The sequence below is a fragment of the Schistocerca piceifrons genome, chromosome 7 (assembly GCF_021461385.2).
Source record: "Schistocerca piceifrons isolate TAMUIC-IGC-003096 chromosome 7, iqSchPice1.1, whole genome shotgun sequence".
In the NCBI taxonomy this organism is placed as follows: Eukaryota; Metazoa; Arthropoda; class Insecta; order Orthoptera; family Acrididae; genus Schistocerca; species Schistocerca piceifrons.
In genome coordinates, this window is record NC_060144.1 from 272,485,903 (window position 1) to 272,508,981 (window position 23,079).

At 40.3% G+C, this 23,079-nt stretch overlaps 1 protein-coding gene across 2 annotated transcripts in view; it reads left to right on the forward strand.

Annotated features, from left to right (window-relative positions):
• Positions 1 to 23,079, forward strand: part of LOC124804707 (myotubularin-related protein 13) — a 216,491-nt gene that overhangs the window by 147,418 nt on the left and 45,994 nt on the right. For both annotated transcript variants that reach the window (XM_047264966.1, XM_047264967.1), the window contains 6 exons: positions 4,364 to 4,604; positions 4,699 to 4,921; positions 7,332 to 7,477; positions 20,107 to 20,242; positions 22,236 to 22,421; positions 22,513 to 22,729. In XM_047264966.1, coding sequence (XP_047120922.1) covers positions 4,364 to 4,604; positions 4,699 to 4,921; positions 7,332 to 7,477; positions 20,107 to 20,242; positions 22,236 to 22,421; positions 22,513 to 22,729 — 1,149 coding nt within the window. The remainder of the gene's footprint in view (positions 1 to 4,363; positions 4,605 to 4,698; positions 4,922 to 7,331; positions 7,478 to 20,106; positions 20,243 to 22,235; positions 22,422 to 22,512; positions 22,730 to 23,079) is intronic.

Below are 23,079 nucleotides of genomic sequence, written 5' to 3' on the forward strand. Positions count from 1 at the left end.
TTGCGTCAAAATTGTGTTTTCTACAATGGAAAGATATGAAATGGGGTCTGCTCTGAGAAAAATCACAAGAGGTGAGTAAGTTGCCCATAGGTATTTATTTCAGCTGCAGTCACATCGTTTGTTTTGCAACAAACTCGTGTAGGTCCTCATCTATTTCCTGTGCCATAGCTAACGGGTTAGAGCCACTCTTGCAGAGAGTGCATTGATTCTTGAGAAATAGTTGCCAGCCACATTGTCAGCTCCTTGTATGTGACGGTAATTGGTATGAAAGAACTGCAGAGAAGAGAAGGAATTGTGATGATTGTTAAAACTCCAAAGAAACAGTTATATGGTCTGTAAAGACAGTGATTTGGTACAACAGTTGTAGGAAGTCCATTTAGTCTGTGTGTCAGTCAACTTATGGAGAAAACAAATCGAGGGCTGCCATGACCCTTTTACCTTTTGTTGTGGCATCACCTATACAGCAATATGGCTAGCGTCAATGACCACAGCCAGTGGCACTAAAGGTAGAGGTTCAGCAAGAAGTTCTGCCTTTCACAAGGAGGGTTGGACTTCATGAAAAGCAGACAACATTTCAGGCATCCACACAACAGAGTATTGTACCTGTGAAATGATGCCGGAAAGTATTGCTGTGAGCAGTGCCTGGATCCCCGCTGCATATGGCAGGTGGCGCCTGTCGAAATTAAGCCTTGCCTAAGAAATTGCTGATATGTTTTTGGAAGGAGAACAGATTGAAACAGGTCCACCTTAGATTTTAAGGACTTAACACCTTTGGCAGTCACCGAATGTCCCAAAAAAGTCCACTGCCTCTTTTTGAAGCACACACCTGCCACTGTTTACCGAAACAGTCCATAGGTGAATTTTGTGCTCATTAGCAGATGCAGCAAAAATTAATACTTTTTTGGGGTATGTGAAGCAGAAATGCAGGTCATGGAGGACCCCCTCAACAAAACTGTTCCATGTTTTCGTGGCACTCTTAAGGCAGAATGGATCTGTACATATTCAAAGAGGTGAAAAGGCATGATTACTACTGTCATTGTACATTCTCTGGTTCTGCTGGTGTGCCTTTTGACAGTCAATAACACTAAATATTTGGGAGCCTGCCATTGTGGTCATAAAATCATGTAAGTGGGGTCAGGATAGCAATCTGGTGTAGTGTGTACATTTGGGCTGTGATAGTCCCCACACAGATGCTATGAACTATCTTTCTTTTGAACTAGATGTAGCAGAGGCACTCACAGGTTGTGAGAACATCTGATAACCTCCATAGTCAGCAATTCTTCAAACTCTTTCTTTGTAGCAGCTTACTTGTCAAGAGCCAACTGTTAGACCTTGAAAACAACCAGTGACCCTGGGAATATGGTGTATAGTGTTATATTGTACTTGAAACTGTGGTGCAGGTTGGCATTCTGCTTTGTCCACACTCATACTGAAAGTCACACCATCCCTGAGGTGACGGAGGTGCACTTGAACCATAACAAGTGTAGCAGCACTGTCTCAAATGTGGGTGCATAGGACCTCCTTGTCGGTGAGGAGGATGTGTATCTTCTGTTCTTGCACTGTCATAGCTTTTGAAATTAGACCACTAATGTTGGACAGCAAGGTAAAAATTTCCTTTAACATTGACATTTTTGTGCCTGCTGCTGAACATGCTGAAGTCCTCTTGTATGGGGATGCAGTTTTTGCTGACACAGAAGCATATTGTAGAGTTATACGGCCACGTGCTATTTCATTGTTCACATGAAGTGTAGCATGGCATATGGATACTGTTTTGTTGTAACAGTGGATAAAATCCAAGTATGGGCTCAGTGATAACAGTGATCAGGAAAGTCCATGGGAAAATTATCTAAGAATCCTAAATTCACAGCTGCATCTTGCTGACTGAACTGAAGTATTCTAGAGTTGTTAGCTGCTGTGAGCCATGATTTTTAGAGATGAATGGTTTTTTAATGTTGCAGGAAGGGCACTGATGCCTGAGCATGTGCCAGTAAAATAAACCAGCTCAAGTGCCTATTAGCTGTATTTGGCGCGCACACACGCACACACACACACACACACACACACACACACACACACACACACAGTGTCAGCTGAGGGAGTATTATCATATAGTTGAGTATGTGCAGTAGGCATTCCTCTCAAGTGGGTGCAGACTAGTTTGTAGTAGTGACTTAACGGGTGGACACTGTGCCGTGGAGTGATCAGCTGTGCCTAATTTTGATTGCTGTCCCTATTTGGCTAATTACACGGTGGGGCGTATTTGCGTGACAGCTGTCAGAAGCATAAACAGTACCAACACAGTTTTGCATGCTGGCTGACACTACCTTGTGCAGTGTGCCATGTGGTAGTCTGAGTGCTGCTGGGAGTGTTTGAAGCTCGTCAGAGTTGCTACAGGAAAACATCAAACTGTTTCATAGCACACTCACTTGCTCTGTAAGCAGAAACTGCTGCTCCATAATGGCGGCCAGCATAACCTTGGCCATGACGCTCTTTTGTCCAGTTTGTTGCTTGCATCATTGAGTGACAGAACATGATAAACTTGATCTGCAGTCAGTAATTGCGGGTAGAAAGGTGAAGTATTACTGAAAATCACTTGCTTTTCACCACAGAAGGTAACTGGTTCGTCCAAATCTGCTTAGTGTGGTCTCAGAAAACTTGGTCGCGGAAACCAGTGATTGCAGGCGAAGCCAGAAAATGGAAGGGGCCTTGTCACCAATAATTACACCTAGCAGAACATTTCAGTGCTGACGTCCTAAGGGTTGGGCACTCAGCAAAGCACTCTGCGTGTATATTTTATGCCCCCTCCCTTTCCCTCCCAGAGGCAGGTTGTGCACATCTTTTGATAACAACAAAGTTTGTGAGTCCATTGCTCCAACAGCAATGACAAATTGTGTTTTATAACCTGAAATGCTCATAGGCCTCAAAGGAAAGTTAAACAAGCTAGAACCAAAGATCAGGCTGTTGTGTCATGTATGGCGGTGTGACAAATTTACTACGCGTGCAAGAGTGATTTCAGCTTGGTGGTGAACTATTTGTGTGCTGCACAAAATGCAAAGTGCATGACACTTGCCGGAAGTTACCACTGGTTGTGTAATAGTTTGCTTCTTCTTCTGAAACATATGATAAGTGTCTGGGAGGTGTGGTGTCCACTAGTAGGTGAAGAGATCTTGTTCTTGATTTGCTTATCATCTGTCATTATGTCGGGTCACCAGTTGTTGGTACTGTGCTCCATAATTGAACAAAGGTGTTGCAAGTACAATACATTTTATTACTAATATAGCTACAAAAATCAAGGAACAAAAAGCTCAGAAAAGTCAGATAGATAACTAAAACAGTCATTAAACATAACCAAAGATGGTGCTACATCATCCGTCACTTTGGCACAAAGTTAGTTCACACTACTGGTTACATGTTGGACTGCTTGCATTGCCACAACTTCATGGTCTCTTCTTGACAAAATTAAGGTATCTAATGGCCTGCTGGTATATCTTATGACAACAACGTGGAAGTAGTAGTCGAAAGCTCAAGACTAACAAATTTGATGCAGCTATAATTCCATTTATTCAAATAAATAAATGTTTAGCATTAGTATTAGTTTTGACTCCTACTGCACTGTAAACAATGTTAAACAGGGCTGAACTTGGAATAATTTCTGACAAGTGACATGACTACTCAAAAAAGAAAAAAAAAAATGTTTGCCTCCGTGAAAAGTAGTAAAGTCAAACTTTTTCTCTCATACAATGAAAAGTAATTAAAGGAAATTTGGAATTTCAGTGTGGAAAAACCTGGAAACCTGGAAATCTTGGCAAATCTTCTGGTGGAGAACAGACGTCACCCCACGATTGTCTTGTAGAAAGATTTGTACTCTTTGCGCACTTATTGTCTGTGTAGTACTTTAAGTTCAGAAAATACTGCTCCTATGTACCAAAATTCCATAAATTTTCCTTTAAATTGTAAAGGGATTTCATACTACTGATTTGGATTTTATCAAGAAAACAAATGAAATATTATATTTTATTGTATAAATCTTTGAAAAAATTGTGTTTTTCATCAGCGTATAATTTTGTGTGTTTGTACGGTCTTAATGCCAAGTGTTATGGAACTAATGGAACAGCAGTGAATAGATAGATCCTCATGCAACCAGCCATTTGTAAATGGGGAAGCTTGTTTTCAGTGGGTGACAGTAGTAGCATTAGTTTTGTAGCATGGTAGTCTGATGTTGCATTTGGATGTAGGAATATTCCTGTTGTAGCCAGTTTCATAAATAGGAGAGAGAGACTTATGATTACAAAGAGATGTATATATGTGAACATTATTTGCCATAGGCAGTTTTAAAGAGTAATTAATGGGTTGTGTGTTACAGCATCATCCACATCAGAAACAACTACATCATCTGTGGAACATGAACGTTACATATCAGTTCTGGTGTCTGCTACCCCAATATCTGCCTTGCGTCAAGGTTCGGCATGGGGCATGTCGGACAGCAGCCTGAGTATTGACTCTCTGCTTCTGGCTGCAGAAGATCACCATGGTGTAGGAGGAACACTTACACCAGAAGTGGCACGCCGTGGTGGACCATTCAACAAAGCTGTTGGTACTCTTAGGTAATATGCTGTAACTATTCAGAAAATACCATCCTGTCATTAACATGTAAAGAAAGATGTTAGTTAATCACCCTCTCTCCGTTTGTTCACACAGTGTCTTCCCCCGCTCAAGTGGTGGGAAAGGTCCAAAGAGTTTTGGACGCTGGGGTTCATTGAAAGATAGGAGGCACAGTTCCCAAGGTTCCCTGACAACGCTATCTGTTGCTCACCATCGTAGCAACCAAAGGCATTCTGCAGATTCTGATTCTGGAACAGAGTGTGTGCACACTTTCCAGCGTGCAGTGTTGTATATATTGGGTGAAAAGGCGCAAATGAAGGTGAGTGGAATTTTGTTTATTCAAAATACAGTTCTATGAGTTCAGTAGTGCAGATACATCTAGGTGAAGAATTTAACTTTGATAATAAGTGCAGTTTTGTTGTTACATGAGCGGCACCCTTCGGTGCTCCAACAATCTTTGATAATTGTTGCTGGAAGTAGAGCAAGTTTTCAACTACTAAACGATTTTAGTTACTTTCCTATTCTATGATTAGTTATGTCACATCTGCCATTTGGGGTAGACTGAATTCAGTATTTCACCCTTCACACTGTTACCTTCCGTTTCGGTGTCACTATGGTCACTGAGTGAATGAATGGATACAGGATTTCGAACTGCTTACTGATTTTACATAGGACAAAACGACTCGACAAAATTTTAGTTTTAAAACATTGAACGCCTCTCTTATTACCCTCCTTATGCTTATTTGTCAGTGTTTAAATGATTTAATTACATTGCATTTCTTGATGTTGTCTTCTCTGAAAACAGCATATTCCTATCTATTTTTGTTGTTCTAAAAAACTGACATATTGTTTGGTCTGTAATGTATGACTTATTGCCAAGCATCATCTATTGCCAACCATCATCTCTTTGATCAATATGAATTTTCTCCCACTTTATGTTTCTCTTTCCTTAACCATAAGGGACAAAACTGGAAAAATTGGGCTGGATTAAGCATCATTCTTCTAAAGATTTTTGTTAGTTTTGGTTAAGACACTAGAGATTTTTATTTACCAAATGGAGTCATTTTTTCAACTACAAAGAGACCCTGTTTCTGTTTTTCTGGTAATTACTAATGATCATACTATACTGCCTCTCAGAAATACCTCTCAGTGACTTCCACAGCCGCTAAAACATTTTTCACGTTCTGCATAGCAAGTTTTGCAATAGGAAGCAAAGGTGTTGTATTGCTTGTTCTTCATTTTATGGTTTGAAATAATAATTACTCACTTTGCATCAACCATGATCTGGTGTGTCCAAAAAACACTTCCATTGTACTCGATATTTCTGTTGGACATCAGTGAGCTGTCATGGCACTCAGGTTGTTCACAATTTCAGCTTACCGAGTTGCTGAGGATCTTAAATACACATGCTGTCTCATTGATCTCTAGTCCAACTTAAAGTCATGAACTTTGTTGACCATCCCTGTAATTGTGACCTTAGGGTAACTCACCAACCGCACAGCATCGTTTGTGTTCGTGGTACAAAGCAGTCATTTGTCGATCATATTCACTGGTGCAGCAGAATGCACATAATACTTCCAACGTTCGCCCAAATTCCTAGACAGTATCCCCACCCAAGATAAAGCACTTCACACACAATTGGAGATCACGCCTCTATATCTTTTGGGGAAAAAGTAACAATTGTGCTGTCTCTTACCAAAGTTGCAACAAATATATTAAACTATATTTCCACGAGTATATGCAGAAAATATTCCCAGCACTAGAGATAAAATGACACACACACACACACACACACACACACACACACACTAAACACAGTCTTGTGTCTAAGAAAATGATGGTGCATTTGCTTGTTTGTGTGAATGAATAATTTGTTTTTCTCTTTCTTTTCTGACAAAGGCTGTGGTTGAAAGCTTATGTGTAAGTTGTCTTTTAATTGTGCCTGTCTGCAACTTAACATGCCATCATTACAGTAAGTGGGAATCTATCTTTTCATACATTGTTGATATGTCGGCATGGAGTTTCCATTGTTTGATTTTGACTTCATAAATTCTGCTTATCGTATAAGGTTGCTTCAGCACAACAAATGTAAAAAGTTTGTGTTGGTAGCAATACCTGTCTTTTAACAGAGTTACAGATAAATGTTGTTTGAAATTTTTATCAGTATTTTGCAAATTAGATGGAGTGAAAATACCAAGAATTTTTTCAAAATATTTCTCTGAATGTTCATATGTAATTCTCCTTTTTTCCCTGAGGAGTCTTACCAGTCAATTAAAGGGATGTCATAACCACTGTAATATGTTGTCATAACTGCAGTAGATCCTTTTCCAATGCTTAATTTCGCTAATTTCTTCCTCCTAAGTTGCTGTTCAAGATCTCTCTACAATTAGTGACATGCACTTGTATACTACTTCTTATACTTCTTACCATACTTGTTTATATTGCTGCATGTACATATGTTAAATGGATCATAATAGACATGTAGTGCTTAGTTTGGCCATGGCAGCTTCAGTGGCAGAATTATCATGGTCACACACCTCATTTCTTCTTCCCTTTTATTCTTTCGCCTTTTTGGTGTCAGAAAATGTGAGTCAACTTCAGATAACCAGTGTAGCTACTGAGAAAGAAGAGGGATATAAGGAATATAATTTGTGTCTTTCTTTTATGTCTTTTGTCATTATGAATTGAATATCTCAGTTACCATGTTACTTTATTTCATTATTTTGCAGGGCACAAAAGCAGAATCTGCTCCAAAAACAGACTTCATACCTGTTGAATATTTTGATGTTAGACATACAAAAACTGCATTCAAGAAGCTGATGAGAGCATGCATTCCAAGCTCACCCAGTGCTGAACCAGAACAGACTTTCTACAAGTAAGTTTGAAAGTTTGTAGGCATATCTTATGTTACTGTACATTGTGATTATCAAAAAAGTGCTTTCTTGTGTTTAACTCAGGTCTAATTTTGGAATTTCTTTGTGTCACTGTTAAGACATAGATGTCTCTTCTATACTAGCAATCAGATCATTCTGCTACACCTTACTTGGTTTTATTAATTTCTGGCCACCATGCAGGTATTCAGATGTTTGAAACCACCATGACGATCTTAACTGATTTGCTATGGAAAGTGAATAGTACTGTGGAATAGTGTTTTATGGTGGTTGTTTGTAGGTGGGAGTTGCTGTACAGTTTCCATGCATCAGTGAAAAGGTTTCTAGGTACAGGGTGACAATTATTGAACTATATGAAATAAAATTGTCATAACTTCTTAATGTTTGTGTTAGTACATTCAAACTGCGTAGTTGGCCACGGAGCATGATGGAAATTATTGGTATGTAGAAGCGCACGCACCTTTTTGTTATCGGCCATTTGCAAATGAAAATGTTACAGTACAGTGTGCATCAGCATATAGCACTCATGAAGGCCTACTCTGTGAGCAATAGCCCAACTGCAGCTCAGAGGGAGTTTGTGACCACGTTCAAGCTGAAGACAACCAGTCCAAGTGTGCTAACAATCAAGAATTTGATTTGCAGGTTTGAGAGGATGGAATGTGTTCATGATGACAGTTTTGTCAATGTAAGTCATCCAGAAAGGGTGAAAATGCCTGAAACATTGAGAAGCACACTGTGTTTAGACTGGCCACAGGAAATTGATAAGATGAGCTGCACAGCAGGTGGGAGTCAACCGGGAGTCGCTGCAACAAATTGTAGTTGAAGTCCTGCATCTCATCCCACACAAAATTCAAACCCATCAGCCATTAAGCCCCAGGGCTATGGAACAGGAGTTGTTTTTTGCCACCACTATTGTCCACAGAATTAACAGGCAGGACTTTGGTGTGAATATGGTTTGTTTTAGTGACGAAGCCCACTTTCATTCAAATGAGTTATGCAAAATTGGTGCATTTGGAGGACTGTAAATCCAGATTTCATGATAAAGAAGTCTCTTCACCCTCAACTGGTGACTGTGGTGTGCAATGTCCAGTCACGGAATTATTGGTTCGATATTCCTTGATGGCACAGTGACTACTGAACGGTATGTGAAGGTTTTGGAAGATGATTTCATCCCCATTATCCAAAGTGACCCTGATTTCAACAAGATGTGGTTCATGCAAGGAAAGCTCGATCTCACTGAAGCAGGTGGTTGAGGACCCTCCTCCTATTGTTTTCCCCCACACCTGTTTTGGGAGTGTTCATACCCAATTGCTACATGGAGAAGCAACATTCCCCACCGGCATTCCTCAACAGGAAGGGGTCCCTTGGGACACTGCCCTCCCAGGATTCTGCTGATCTTCAACAGCATATCTGGCAGTGGCTGAAGGAGTCATAGGTTTCTGGTTGTAGGGCTTCACGTTCTTCCTGTGTCCCTGAAAGAAGGGCTGACGAACCCTTGGGAACATAAAAATAATACAAGGAGAAGAAGGAACAATAAAGGAAATGACTAGTGGTGGTACAGGGTACCTTCTGCCATGTGTGGTAAGATGGGTTGTAAAGTATCGCTGTAGATGTAAATGACCTCAAAGATGGTGGAGGTTCCGATGTTCACTACATGTCACCTGTTGTTGTTGTTGTTGTTGTTGTTGTTGTTGTCTTAAGTCCTGAGACTGGTTTGCTGCAGCTCTTCATGCTACTCTATCCTGTGCAAGCTTCTTCATCTCCCAGTACTTACTGCAACCTACATCCTTCTGAATCTGCTTAGTGTATTGATCTCTTGGTCTCCCTCTACGATTTTTACCCTCCACGCTGCCCTCCAGTACTAAATTTGTGATCCCTTGATGCCTCAGAATATGTCCTACCAACCGGTCCCTTCTTCTTGTCAAGTTGTGCCACAAACACCTCTTCTCCCCAATTCTATTCAATACCTCCTCATTAGTTATGTGATCTATCCATCTAATCTTCAGCATTCTTCTGTAGCACCACATTTCGAAAGCTTCTATTCTCTTCTTGTCCAAACTATTTATCGTCCACGTTTCACTTCCATACATGGCCACACTCCATACAAATGCTTTCAGAAACGACTTCCTGACACTTACATCTATACTCGATGTTAACAAATTTCTCTTCTTCAGAGACGCTTTCCTTGCCATTGCCAGTATACATTTTATATCCTCTCTACTTCGACCATCATCAGTTATTTTGCTCCCCAAATAGCAAAACTCCTTTACTACTTTAAGTGTCTCATTTCTTAATCTAATTCCCTCAGCATCACCTGACTTAATTTGACTACATTCCATTATCCTCGTTTTGCTGTTGTTGATGTTCATCCTATATCCTCCTTTCAAGACACTGTCCATTCCGTTCAACAGCTCTTCCAAGTCCTTTGCTGTCTCTGACAGAATTACAATGTCATTGGCAAACGTCAACGTTTTTATTTCTTCTCCATGGACTTTAATACCTACTCCGAATTTTTCTTTTGTTTCCTTTACTGCTTGCTCAATATACAGATTGAATAACATCGGGGAGAGGCTACAACCCTGTCTCACTCCCTTCCCAACCGCTGCTTCCCTTTCATGCCCCTCGACTCTTATAACTGCCCTCTGGTTTCTGTACAAATTGTAAATAGCCTTTCTCTCCCTGTATTTTACCCCTGCCACCTTTAGAATTTGAAAGAGAGTATTCCAGTCAACATTGTCAAAAGCTTTCTCTAAGTTTACGAATGCTAGAAACTTAGGTTTGCCTTTCCTTAATCTAGCTTCTAAGATGAGTCGTAGGGTCAGTCTTGCCTCATGTGTCCCTATATTTCTACGGAAACCAAACTGATCTTCCCCGAGGTCGGCTTCTACCAGTGTTTCCATTCGTCTGTAAAGAATTCGCGTAAGTGTTTTGCATCCGTGACTTATTAAACTGATTGTTCGGTAATTTTCACATCTGTCAGCACCTGCTTTCTTTGGGATTGGAATTATTATATTCTTCTTTAAGTCTGAGGGTGTTTCGCCTGTTTCATACATCTTGCTCACCAGATGGTAGAGTTTTGTCAGGACTGGCTCTCCCAAGGCCGTCATTAGTTCTAATGGAATGTTGTCTACTCCTGAGGCCTTGTTTCGACTCAGGTCTTTCAGTGCTCTGTCAAACTCTTCACGCAGTATCGTATCTCTCATTTCATCTTCATCTAAATCCTCTTCCATTTCCATAATATTGCCCTCAAGTACATCACCCTTGTATAGACCCTCTATATATTCCTTCCACCTTTATGCTTTCCCCTCTTTGCTTAGAACTGGGTCTTCATCTGAGCTCTTGATATTCATGCAAGTGGTTCTCTTTTCTCCAAAGTTCTCTTTAATTTTCCTGTAGGCAGTATCTATCTTACCCCTAGTGAGATAAGCATCTCCATCCTTACATTTGTCCTCTATCCATCCCTGCTTAGCCATTTTGCTCTTCTGTCGATCTCATTTTTGAGACGTTTGTATTCCTTTTTGCCTGCTTCATTTACTACATTTTTTATATTTTCTCCTTTCATCAATTAAATTCAATATTTCTTCTGTTACCCAAGGATTTCTACTACCCCTTGTCTTTTTACCTACTTGATTCTCTGCTGCCTTCACTACTTCATCCCTCAAAGCTACCCATTCTTCTTCTACTGCATTTCTTTCCCCCATTCCTGTCAATTGTTCCCTTATGCTCTCCCTGAAACACTGTACAACCTCTGGTTTAGTCAGTTTATCCAGGTCCCATCTCCTTAAATTCCCACCTTTTTGCAGTTTCTTCAGTTTTAATCTACACATGTCACCTAGAGTCCTATAATGCTCCATTCTGCTGCTAGCCCTTTGCCCTGACACAGCTCCAGGTCCAGACTGCATCCACAGCCGAGTGCTCAAACACCTATCAGCGGATTGCCAATGTCAGCTCCTTGTCATTTTCAACTATATCTTGAATGAGGTTGAGTTCCCACCTTGATGATAAGAAAGCATGATTATCCCATACTGAACCCAGGTAAACATCCGTTTGAGATGGATAGCTATCACTCAATTAGTCTCAGTAATTTTACATGCGAGTTGCTCATATATATGGTCAGCTGAGAGCTGTGTTGGTACTTTGGTCTTGGGGCGTTTTGGTTCTGTCCCAGGGCAGTTTTTGCCAAGACCATTCTAATGATGATAGTTAGGTCTACCTGGAGTCTGCAATCTGGTCAGCTTCCGCCCGGTGTCACTACACTAGAACTGTCTTCTTAGAGTCGCAGAACGTGTATGACACCACATGGTGTAATCACATCCTTACCCTCTGTAAGTGGGGTCTGCGGAGCCCAAACCGATTTTTGTGCAGAACTTCTTGTCACACTGTACTTTCAGGGTCCAAGGTGATGCTTCGCTCAGTATCCTCGATATACAAGAGAATGGTGTCCCACAGGAGTCTTATTAAGTGTGCCCCTTTTTCTAATCTGGCTGCAGCTGTGGAGTTACACTGTGATTGTCGCTGAATGCCAACTGCAGTGTGCTGTATGAAAGGGACAGTCCTGTGCCTTACCCATGGCTCCTAGTTTTCAGCCGCTGAGGCATACATCATGCACTTCTGTTATACTGTTCATCCATAACTAGAACTCTACGTTGATGACTAGTTGCTCAATGTGATGGAATCTTATTGCTTTCCTGGATTGGTCTTCAGTGTCATCGTTTCCCTAACTTCGCCAACTTAAACAGATGTGGTGCTTACATCTTAATACCTTTTGCTGCATCAGTAACACCAGCTGGAGCAAAGATTACTTTGCACTTTTGTGGCTCTGATCCCATCTACAAAGCTCTGAGCCTGTCCCGTCTTGATTATCGGATGCTGGCATACGTCTCGGCATCGCCTTCAGCATTGCAGATGCTGGACCTGATCCTGTGAACAGTCTACTCAGGGAGGCGGAGCTATACCATTACAGATCAGGCACCAACAACTGCTGCTCAGCTACGTGACATGCCTTCGCCACTCCCCTGAGCATCCAAACTACTATTTCTTTTCTCCTGGTAGGGAGATCCAGCTCTCACAGCAGTGACCCAATGTTTCTGTTCACCTTTTGTCAGGGACCAATTGCATATGCCCTCATGGTGTGTACCCCATCCTCAGGTCTGTCTCGACCTATCCTTTGGATCAAAAGGCACTGTAGACTGCAAGGTTTATTGCTGTCTATTCTGGCCATCCTTGATGCTTTTCTGGGTTCAGAAAGGGTACACTTGTATGACTCTATGGTCAACAGATGCAGCGGTTTTGCCTACACACACATCATCACTAAGAGAAATCGTTAAATGTTCGTTTTCATTTATAACGCCATCTATAGTCTGTGCTTCTCTATCAGTTTAGCAACATGGTCTACTTTTTTCCTCCATGAGGTAGCGTCTACCGTAGCAAAACCTTTATGTAGCAGTCTTTGCACTTTGCATTTCTGTTATAGTACAAGTCTTGTTGTTACTTCTAATGTATGCTTTGACTTCACTCCAAACCAATTAAATTGGATTAAAATGACAGTGACAAGGTGGTGGCCTAATTACCAAGTGACAATGTTCGCTGGCAATTTCATCTATAACGTATTTAGGCGTCACAGGCTTTTGATTCACGAGTGAGTATAACAGCAGTTTTGTCATGCTCATGTCCGCAGCAATATCTCTTGCCCGCAACCACTGCTCCATAGTTTCATTACGGTCACTAGTGGTGGGAGCTTTATCTAAAATCAAGGAATGGTACAGTGCATTGTCCATCACAGAAACTGTCAGAACACTAACACTAAACTGGAGCAACAAATTTTTTAACCACTGTAGAAACCGTGGGTGGTCCATATCCTCATCATAGTCACGAGCCCCCCCCCCCCTCCCCCCCCCCCGCCCGATTGAAAAACTAGAAGTCGTTCTGGCACAAAGCCATTTGAAGATCCTGCATGGGCCACAACTAATCGTGATCCTCTTCCTGTTGGCTGATGACTGCTGCTATTTGGAGTATCATCTGTCCAGCATTTCTTAACTGATTCTCCAGCGTTGACCCAGGTTTCGTCTAACCGTATGACTGAGTATATGTCCTTTCCTATAATTTTGTGTAAGAAAATAGTACGAGCTGCAACGACATGAGCTTTTTCTAGTAACAGTTTTTGTCCATCTAACTTTTTAAAATGGAAGCCCATACTTTTTAATATCATCATAAGTGATGTTTTCCCCCCTGAGAAAAGTTCACTTTCTTTTAAAGAAATTTAGCAACTTCAATATTGTGGATTATTCTTTCCTTTTATAGTATCCATATATTTGCCGACGAATTGCATCGGATTGGAAAGAGTCAACATCTGTAATAGGACGAGGTTGCTTAAAAACATACTGTTTCTTCCAGTAGGGCTTTTGTCCACACTGTTTATTTCACTGTCTTGTAAGTCTTGAAGTAGCACCCCTTTCCTTATAACTGTTCTTTCACCGAGTCCTAGAGTTTTCGAGGTACGCTCTAAAACTTTATCAACAGGAATCGATGCATGCCCATGAACAGAAACAAATTCTTTTTCTTGCTCGTAAAACTCAAGCATCCTCCGTAGTAATTCCAAAGCCTGACTATTTAATGGCACTCCATGTTGCAACGGATTGTCGCTTGGTGAGTGACATCATTTTGGAGACATTGTTTAACTAACCAAAACCGTAGTCGAGGCGGTAACAACAACAACAGCAGGCGTTCGCGCTCTAACATACAATGTTTACACGGAAGCCGGCAACGTGGTTGCGTCGACGCCGGAACCGGAATTTGTTCGGTGTTGTTATTGGTTCAGTAGACGTGGCGCCTCCCGTTCCTCACTTGTTTATTAGTTATACTACCAACTCTACGGCGCTTGGGGAGTGACCTTGAAGTGACATGTTTCAGCGGCCCGGGTATATATTCTCTGATTATTTTTCCCTTTGGATTAACCTTCAACAGATGTTTTGTTCAATGTCCATATGGCCATTCCTCTAGTCTCTGCTTTCGGTTACTCAATTTTACATTTTTGTTAAATCTTCCACCTCTTTTGCTTTACTTACAAATAGCCCCCCATTACCAGAGTTTACCTCCACTTCACTGCTGTTTTTTTTTTTTCAGTAGTGCAGGTCATGAATGCCAAGGAGTATGTGTCTATCTTATTTAGGACATGGGTATTCCAAGCAATGACATCTATACCAGGTGCTCATTGTTTAGGTGAAGTTACAACCATAGGGAGAGCACCCGGTTGGAGTGGGAAAAACTGTGGTGGACCAGCAGCAATGAAGAGAACTAAGCTGAAACATGCTAATGGCCATATGACCCCAATGTCTCATCAAGCATTTTGTGGAACTAACTAACTAACTAACTCACTCGCTCGCTTACTTCAACACACAATGATATAATAAAAGTATGATGCCCCCATAAGGTACAAATTGAAATGAGAACTGTCCATTCAAACAAGAAAAGAGATATGTGCTTCAGTCTCTATTCTTTACCTTGAATGACAGTGAATGTTCCAGAATTGCTAAGACTTTATCTTTTGAGGAGAATATCAAAGAGAAGTATATTGAGCTAACTTGTGGAGCAGATCTGTACCGATTAAAACAACCTCGCCTGCTTAGTCATAGGATTTGTTAAGGTGTGACTAGCTCGGTGACTCCTAGTCGCAATTATCCCTCATGGTAACCAAAGATATAATTTTCCACAAGCACCTTATACTTCAAACATGTGAGGAATTAAGTGTTAATTTTGGAATGATGTAATATCCATTTTATCAGTTGGATCCAACGGTGGTTTAAAGTAGAGACTGGAAATTTATCTTAGGTTTTGGGGTGACTTACTAGTGGATAAAGTTAAGATTATGGTTTACTAGTGTGATGTACGACAGTGTGTACCACTTGCCATGAGTCGTTCAAAATGTGTGAAATTTCACCACATCATCGAGTTGTACAAATGAACCTGTCTGTGGAGATTGTGGATGGCCACCACATGAGGGTGCCCCTACATTCCTATGTACAATTGCCTTATTGTACCTATTGTGATGAGGATCACTCACCTCGATCAAGATACCTGCCACATCGCAAAAAGGGAATGTAAGATCCAAGATTTCAAAGTCTTGAATCACTTAAAGTATCAGGAAGCTAGGAACTAGTGAAATCACTTATACCTTGCCTAGATACTAGCAAGCTGTTCCCAAAAGGCATCTACCAAGAGGAAGAATATTCCCTCTCTCCTCATCAGCACACCCTAAGCCCATCTCGCACAGAGTAAGATTCGCTGCAAGCTTACTTTCTGGTGCATGCGATGGCTCACTTGCTGGCTCTGTCATCTGCTAGCTGGGTGCCCTGCACAGAGCTGTGCATATTTTTTGTGGTAGCTTCAGTGCTGTTGTTCTTATTAGGCCTAGTAAAGGTCCCTGAATGCTACCAGCATTGGCCAATCGGGAAGCCTGTTTTGACGTCTGACATCACAGGCTACAGGTTTGGAACTCTCAGACAATGGTAGTTAATCCTCGAGACCCAACCGAACATCACACGCCTGCTGTCTGATGTGCACCCTTTTCCAAATAATTGGAAAGAAATTTGGTAAAAAGTATTGATTCTCACACATCTGACACCTTCATTTGTCAGCTTCAAGATGAACTGCACATAATTTAATGATCATGTTTTTTGTGATATTTCAGGATTAAGTAAACTACTGCAAGAATTTTGAGAAGTTTGCCGTGAAAAATAGAGATTTTTATGAAGTTACGTTTGGCATGTGTTAGGTCATATATTGCTGCCTGTGAAATGTAGCTAATATATTAAATTTTTCTTTAAACTTTGAAGAATAGTGTCCATCACTAATCTCAAGAAAATGGATCATCGTGTGGTCACACACCATCAAAGAAGACAAAGTGAAATATTCACAAAATCCCTTGTATCTTGTAAACAGTTTCAGATATTGAAGCAAGATTGTAGCAAATGATAGTACCCAAAGAGCAGAGTGTTTCGCCATGTGGTTTATACGAGGTTCTTCCATATCTAGTGTGATATTCAAGTGGCTACAGTTTTTTTTTTTTTTTTTTTTCTTCAATAAAATAATATAATATTTAAACACAATAGATAGCTGATGAAAGAATAATTGCTGTGGGTTTGGAACAATGTATGTGAAGGAATTACAGTTTATTTTTATACTGGGAATGGGCATTTTCATAAACTATTGACTTGTCTTTTCATCACTTGCAGTTTTATGATTCTGTCACAATTTAAACTGCATTTGAATGTTAGTGAGATGAATATTTAGAAACTCTGCTCTGTTTTGGCAGAAGAAGCAGATTTGAGCATGGCAACAAGGGGTATACATATTACTCGTAACTCGTCACTAGTGATGTCTCTCTGAAGAAAAATAAAGGGAATAAGAAATCCGGTGAAAATAAATAGCTACTGTTGTTGAAATTTCAGCAGAATCCTATACCCCAGTGCATTATTAATGATGTTATGGATTAAAACTCATCAACGGATTTTATTTTTATATCTCAGTAATCTACAAAATATGAACACAATTAACAGTACATATTATACCATCTCTTTTTTTCCTATCCCTACACTGAATGAAGGTTTGTACTTTTTCATCACACACATCTGTTTGCACCTTGATGGGTAGTTGATTGGATTTTGCAAATTTAAATGTTTTCACATTTCTCTCATCATTAGATACATTTTTATTATTTTTTATTTTTTTGCAAGTGTCAGTTCACATTATTCAGTATTGAAAGCACTCTAGGGTAAGGGATTCCATTAAAACTTCAGCAGAGGTAGTGATTTATTTTTGCCAGACTTCTTATTCTCATTATTTTTTCTCGGAGAGACATTATCAGTTATGAGTAATACGTAAGTTCCTTTGTTGCCACATTCAAATCTGCTTCTTTTGCCAAAAAAAGAAGAGATTATAAATATTAATCTCACTAATATTCTAATGCAGTTTAAATTCTGACAGAATCATAAAAAAAGTAACTGATGGAAAGACAACTCAGTAGTTTATGAAAATGCCCGTTCTCAGTATAAAAATAAACTTAACTTCTTGTCATAAATTGTTACAAGCCCACAGCAATTCTTCTTTCACCAGCTATCAACGGTGCTTACTTTGTCTCATTGAAAAAATTTATAGTCACTTGAATATCATACTAGGTATGGAAGTTTTCCTATTAATCATGTTGGCAAATACTCTCCTCCTTGCTTACTGCCATTTGCTGAAATATGGTTGTGACATATGAAACCGTTTACGAGATACAGAAATTCTGTGAATATTTCATTGTGGCTCTTTTGCTGGTGAGCGAGTTCGAGAGATTTATTTTCTTGAGATTGATGATAGCATTCTCTTTCAAAGGTTAAAGAAAAATTTAATTTGTTAGCTACATTTGCCAGGCAGCAGCATATGACCTAACATGCACCAAATGCAAATTCATAGCGCTCGGCGGGCGGTGGCATGCACAGTAACAGGGTGGACCAGTTGTTTTTTGGCCACACCTTGTCTGTGGCCATTCATGCAAAAAGGCAGCTTTTTTCACAGGCACCAGTAGTACCCCCACTTTGACAGCTGACACCCATTCCATACTAAGTTCCTTCTGTACAGTTTAACTACCTGTGGCTGTTGCGTCTGCAGCAATGAATGGTCCCGCTCAAAATACTCAGAGGGTCCTAGTGAGACCTTCACAGACTGTAATTACCCTCTGAACCTTGTACAAAAACATATCTTCCATGTCTTATCTTTCCAGTCATCTACTACCTCACAAAGTCTCACTGTTGAGCCACAGATGAGCATTCCCCTCATGACTCAGTACCACCCAGGACTGTACCAACTAAATACCTCTCATTGTGCCCTGAAATGAGAAATGTTCTATCCACTATCCTTCCCTCTCCCTCTTTCCCACAGTGGTATTCTGCTGCCCACTGAACCTACGTAACATCCTCATCTGTACCTACACAACACCCAATTCCGTGCCTCATGGCTTATATCCCTGTAACTGACCTAGATGCAAGATCTGCCCCATACATCCTTCCACCACCACCACCACCACCACCACCACCACCACCACCTACTCCAGTCTGGTCACAAACATTACCTAACCCATAAAAGGTAGAGCTGCCTGTGAAAAAGCTGTATTTTTGCATGAATGGCCACCAACAAAGTGTGGCCAAAAAACAATTTGGACTACCCTGTTGCTGAGCATGCCACCCAATAAGACGTTCTTCATTTCAGTGACTGCTTCACAGCCTGTGTCATCTAGATCCATTTCACCAACACCAGCTTTTATGAATTGCCCAGTTGGGAACTTTCCCTGCAAAATATCTCACATTCTTGTAACCCTCCTGGCTTCAACCTTTGTTAGTCATTGTCCTTATCCATCTGGCTCCTTTGCCGTTCCCATTCCAGCACTACACAGCCCTCTATTTCACCAATGCAACCAGTCTTTTTACTCCTCACCTTTTCCACTATCCCCTCCTCTCCCCCGCCCTCCGTCTAACTTCCCAACTGCACCTAGCTGTTCTACGCTATCCCCACCTCGTCCATGCATGCTCCCAATGCAGCACTTTACTGTCCTCCAACCATACCCTGCTATAACTCCCCCTTCTGCCCCAGCATCTTCCTTACCCCCATCCAGTTGCCTGTGCTATCATGCACTGCTGTTCGTAGTCTGGGTTCAGCTGCCAGAGACTGTGATCGCGCGCGCGTGTGTGTGTAGTCTATTTTTTACAAAGGCCTTGTTGGCTGAAAGCTTATTGTGTGACAGTCTTTTCCTTTTTATAATATCGTAGTATTCAAATTATCATCATCTCTGTGTAAAGTTAGATCATATTTCCATTTTCATTCTCTGCTATTTCTTTCCAAACTATAATTGTGAGAAAATGATTCAAACGGAGCTTGATAATGAGTCTAGCATAATAAAACAAAACATATTGTAAATATGCACTATTTTGTTGTCAGTTCTGACATGAACTACTACTGTTTATAAAATGTAAGTGTGGAAAGCAAGATCCAGTGACTGGAGAACATCCAAGTCTCGTCATGCCCACATTGTTTATGTCTGATTGTGCAGGACAGTTTGTCGCAGTAGGTGCTGGCATTGATAATTGCTCCAGAAAACTTCAACTAACAGTACATCATATTATTTCCAAAGCATTGGCTTCTTTTCTTGGAGGGTGATATAAACCGTGTTTTGTCCCCAGTCATGATGCATCTCATAGTGTTACTGACCTCTTCACAGTATTGTGTCAAAATTATCAATGGACCATATTACTGAACACACTGTATTTTCTGTTGTTGTATTGATTTTCTTTAAAACTGTTGCAACCCGACTTTAGTCATATGCTTAAGTGTAAGTGACATCTTATGCCTTGCTAATGAATATCCTTACACAGGAAGCATTCATTCTAATGAGAATCATGTAGACTACAACTATGACCTAAATTGCAAATAGGACTCATTTCTTTGATATGTTGCAATCCTTGTGTATATATTTCTTTTCTTTTTGATACACATCCTGTCTAAAGTCATTTATACAAGTATATAAAAAAGATCGAGACAGTGAAAACTGATTCCTGTGCTCATAGTCTATTTATTGTTACAGACTTATAGAATCTTCAGAATGGTTGCTGCAGTTGCAGAATATAATGCAGTTAGCTGGTGCTGTTGTTGATCTCTTGGATGTGCAGGGGTCATCTGTTATGATTTGTTTGGAGGATGGTTCAGACATCACAGCTCAGGTCAGTAACTAAAATTTAACAGTGTGTTTTATAAGGCAGAGTAAAATTATCAAAGACAGTAATGAAACCTTCTATTAATAGGAGATATCAAATACAAACAAAATTTTTAGATGCAAATGCTGTGCTTTGACATACAAATATCATAATCCTTAGTAGACTATTGTACATTGGGGTTAAAGTACCATATTGCATTCCTTTGCCATGGCAACAAATGAATGGAAGGTACGTTTGTAAGTCTTGCAAAGCAGAGGAGCCAAAAGCTTACACAGTATGAGCAAGGAATAACAGTTTACAAGATTTATGCATTGAATTATGACAAATGATGCACCATTCAGATTTATGTTATCTTTTAATGAAACAAGAAGTTTACAGTTACCAGTCTCTGTTTATTTATCTCCATGACACATTTCAAAGGTTTAAACCTCCATCATCATGTGGATTTATATTTGATGCATACATTATATTATGCCTTGCATATAATAGTTTCCAGACACCATATTTGTTTACAAATTATGACAGTATACATTGGATGTGTTAAGACAGTGAAAGGAACCTGTGACCACTACAATACCACAAGTTCCTCCAAAAAATTGGAACACAACACACACACAAATGTCATTCTAACAAATGTAAATCCACCTGATGATGGAATTTAAACCTTTGAAATGAGTCATGGAGATAAATAAACAGTGACTGGTAACAGTAAACTTGTTGTTTCATTTAATGCCAATAACAGCCACGGTAAAGCCTAATCTAAAATGTTTGCTATGCTAGCTTGTCAGCAGATGGCAAAGAGATCCCACACTGATGCTAAGAACACGCAGGTAGGTTGAATGACAAAGTAACTGTAGAACATATCCTAAACAATTATGATTGGCAACCTGTATAGAGCCACTATAATGTTCAGGTGTTTGAATTTAGTTGAGAAGAATTAGCAGTGAAAGACACATTTAATAGGTTTTTATGATGAATCAAGTGCAGAAACTTCTCAAGATGCAAGAGAAGTGTAATAATACTAGCACAGGCATAATCAAGCCCTTCAAAAAGTGTGTTTGTGTTTGAAAAGTCTCTTTAATAAATCTCTTTGGTGGTGGTGGTGGTGGTGGTTAAAAAAGAACTGGGACAGTGCTGATAGGAACACAGAAGAGGGGTGGCTAAAGGTGTTAAGTTGATTAGTGTATAATTATGTCATAAAATTTGTGACTCTCTTTGTAATGTAGCGTTTGGAGTGATGTTTCCCCTCCATCTCCTTGGTTTCATGTCTTTATATATTCTGACCTGGTGCCACTTTGTATTTCTGTAAAGCATGTTCCAGTTCAAACTTCCTGGCAGATTAAAACTGTGTGACGGACCGAGACTCGAACTCGGGACCTTTGCCTTTCGTGGGCAAGTGCTCTACCAACTGAGCTACCCAAGCACGACTCATGCCCCGTCCTCACAGCTTTACTTCTGCCAGTACCTCGCCTCCTACCTTCCAAACTTTACAGAAGCTCTCCTGCGAACCTTGCAGAACTAGCACTCCCGAAAGAAAGGATATTGCAGAGACTTGGCTTAGCCAAGCCTGGGGGATGTTTCCAGAATGAGATTTTCACTCTGCTGCAGAGTGTGTGCTGATATGAAACTTCCTGGCAGATTAAAACTGTGTGACGGACCGAGACTCGAACTCGGGACCTTTGCCTTTTGCGGGCAAGTGCTCTACCAACTGGGTTACCCAAGGACGACTCGCGCCCCGTCCTCACAGCTTTACTTCCACCAGTACCTCACCTCCTACCTTCCAAACTTTACAGAAGCTCTCCTGCAAACCTTGCAGAACTAGCACTCCTGAAAGAAAGGATATAACTGCAGACAAATCTAATACAGTTAGAATAATTTTATACAACTATTCATTCAACATTTTCATTCAACATATTCTTAATGCAGCTTGTCTCTCACTGTAAGTATGTGCAACAATGTTGTATGTCTATTTCTACTTTTGTAATCCTTCTTTGTATAGGTATCATCAGTTGCTCAACTTTGCCTTGATCCACATTATCGAACAATAGAGGGCTTCAGAGTTCTTGTTGAGAAAGAATGGCTTGCTTTTGGACACAGGTTCTGCCATAGAAGCAACTTGTTAGCTAGTTCACAAGCTGGCGGATTTGCACCCACATTTTTGCAGTTCCTTGATGTAGTGCACCAAGTAAGTGACTGTAGTAAATGATGAACATTATATACTTAACAATGTATTATTGTTTGATATATGATAAAAAATTCTGTCTTTCCCTCCTCAGATACAGAAACAATTTCCACTGGCCTTTGAATTCAATGATTACTACCTGAGATTTCTTGCATACCACTCAGTTTCTTGTCGCTTTAGGACTTTCCTACTGGACTGTGAGTTAGATCGTGTGGAATGTGGTATTGCAGCTGTTGAAGATAAAAGGGGATCACTTGCCTCTCACCATAAAAGTGTTGATACTGGTTCTGATGATGAGGGAATTTATCCAGGTAAATTTTTTTCCAGTAATCAGTTTTTTAATCTTGTTTAATGTTGTGGTTACCAGCACATAAGACATAGTCTCCCTCCTCCCTCTTCCTCCAAAAGTGCGCACCCTCCCCCCTCCCCCAAAACACACACACACACACACACACACACACACACACACACACAGAGGGAGGGAGAGAGAGAGAGAGAGAGAGAGAGAGAGAGAGAGAGCGCTATCTCACTAGAGTAAAATTTTTGCATTTACCAATTCTTAAATACATATTGTTGGTCGTGGATATAACACCCCATAAACAAGTGGTGTTCTGTTCTTGTCCAGTTTCAAACAGAACTACTGAAATAAAGAATCTGATTT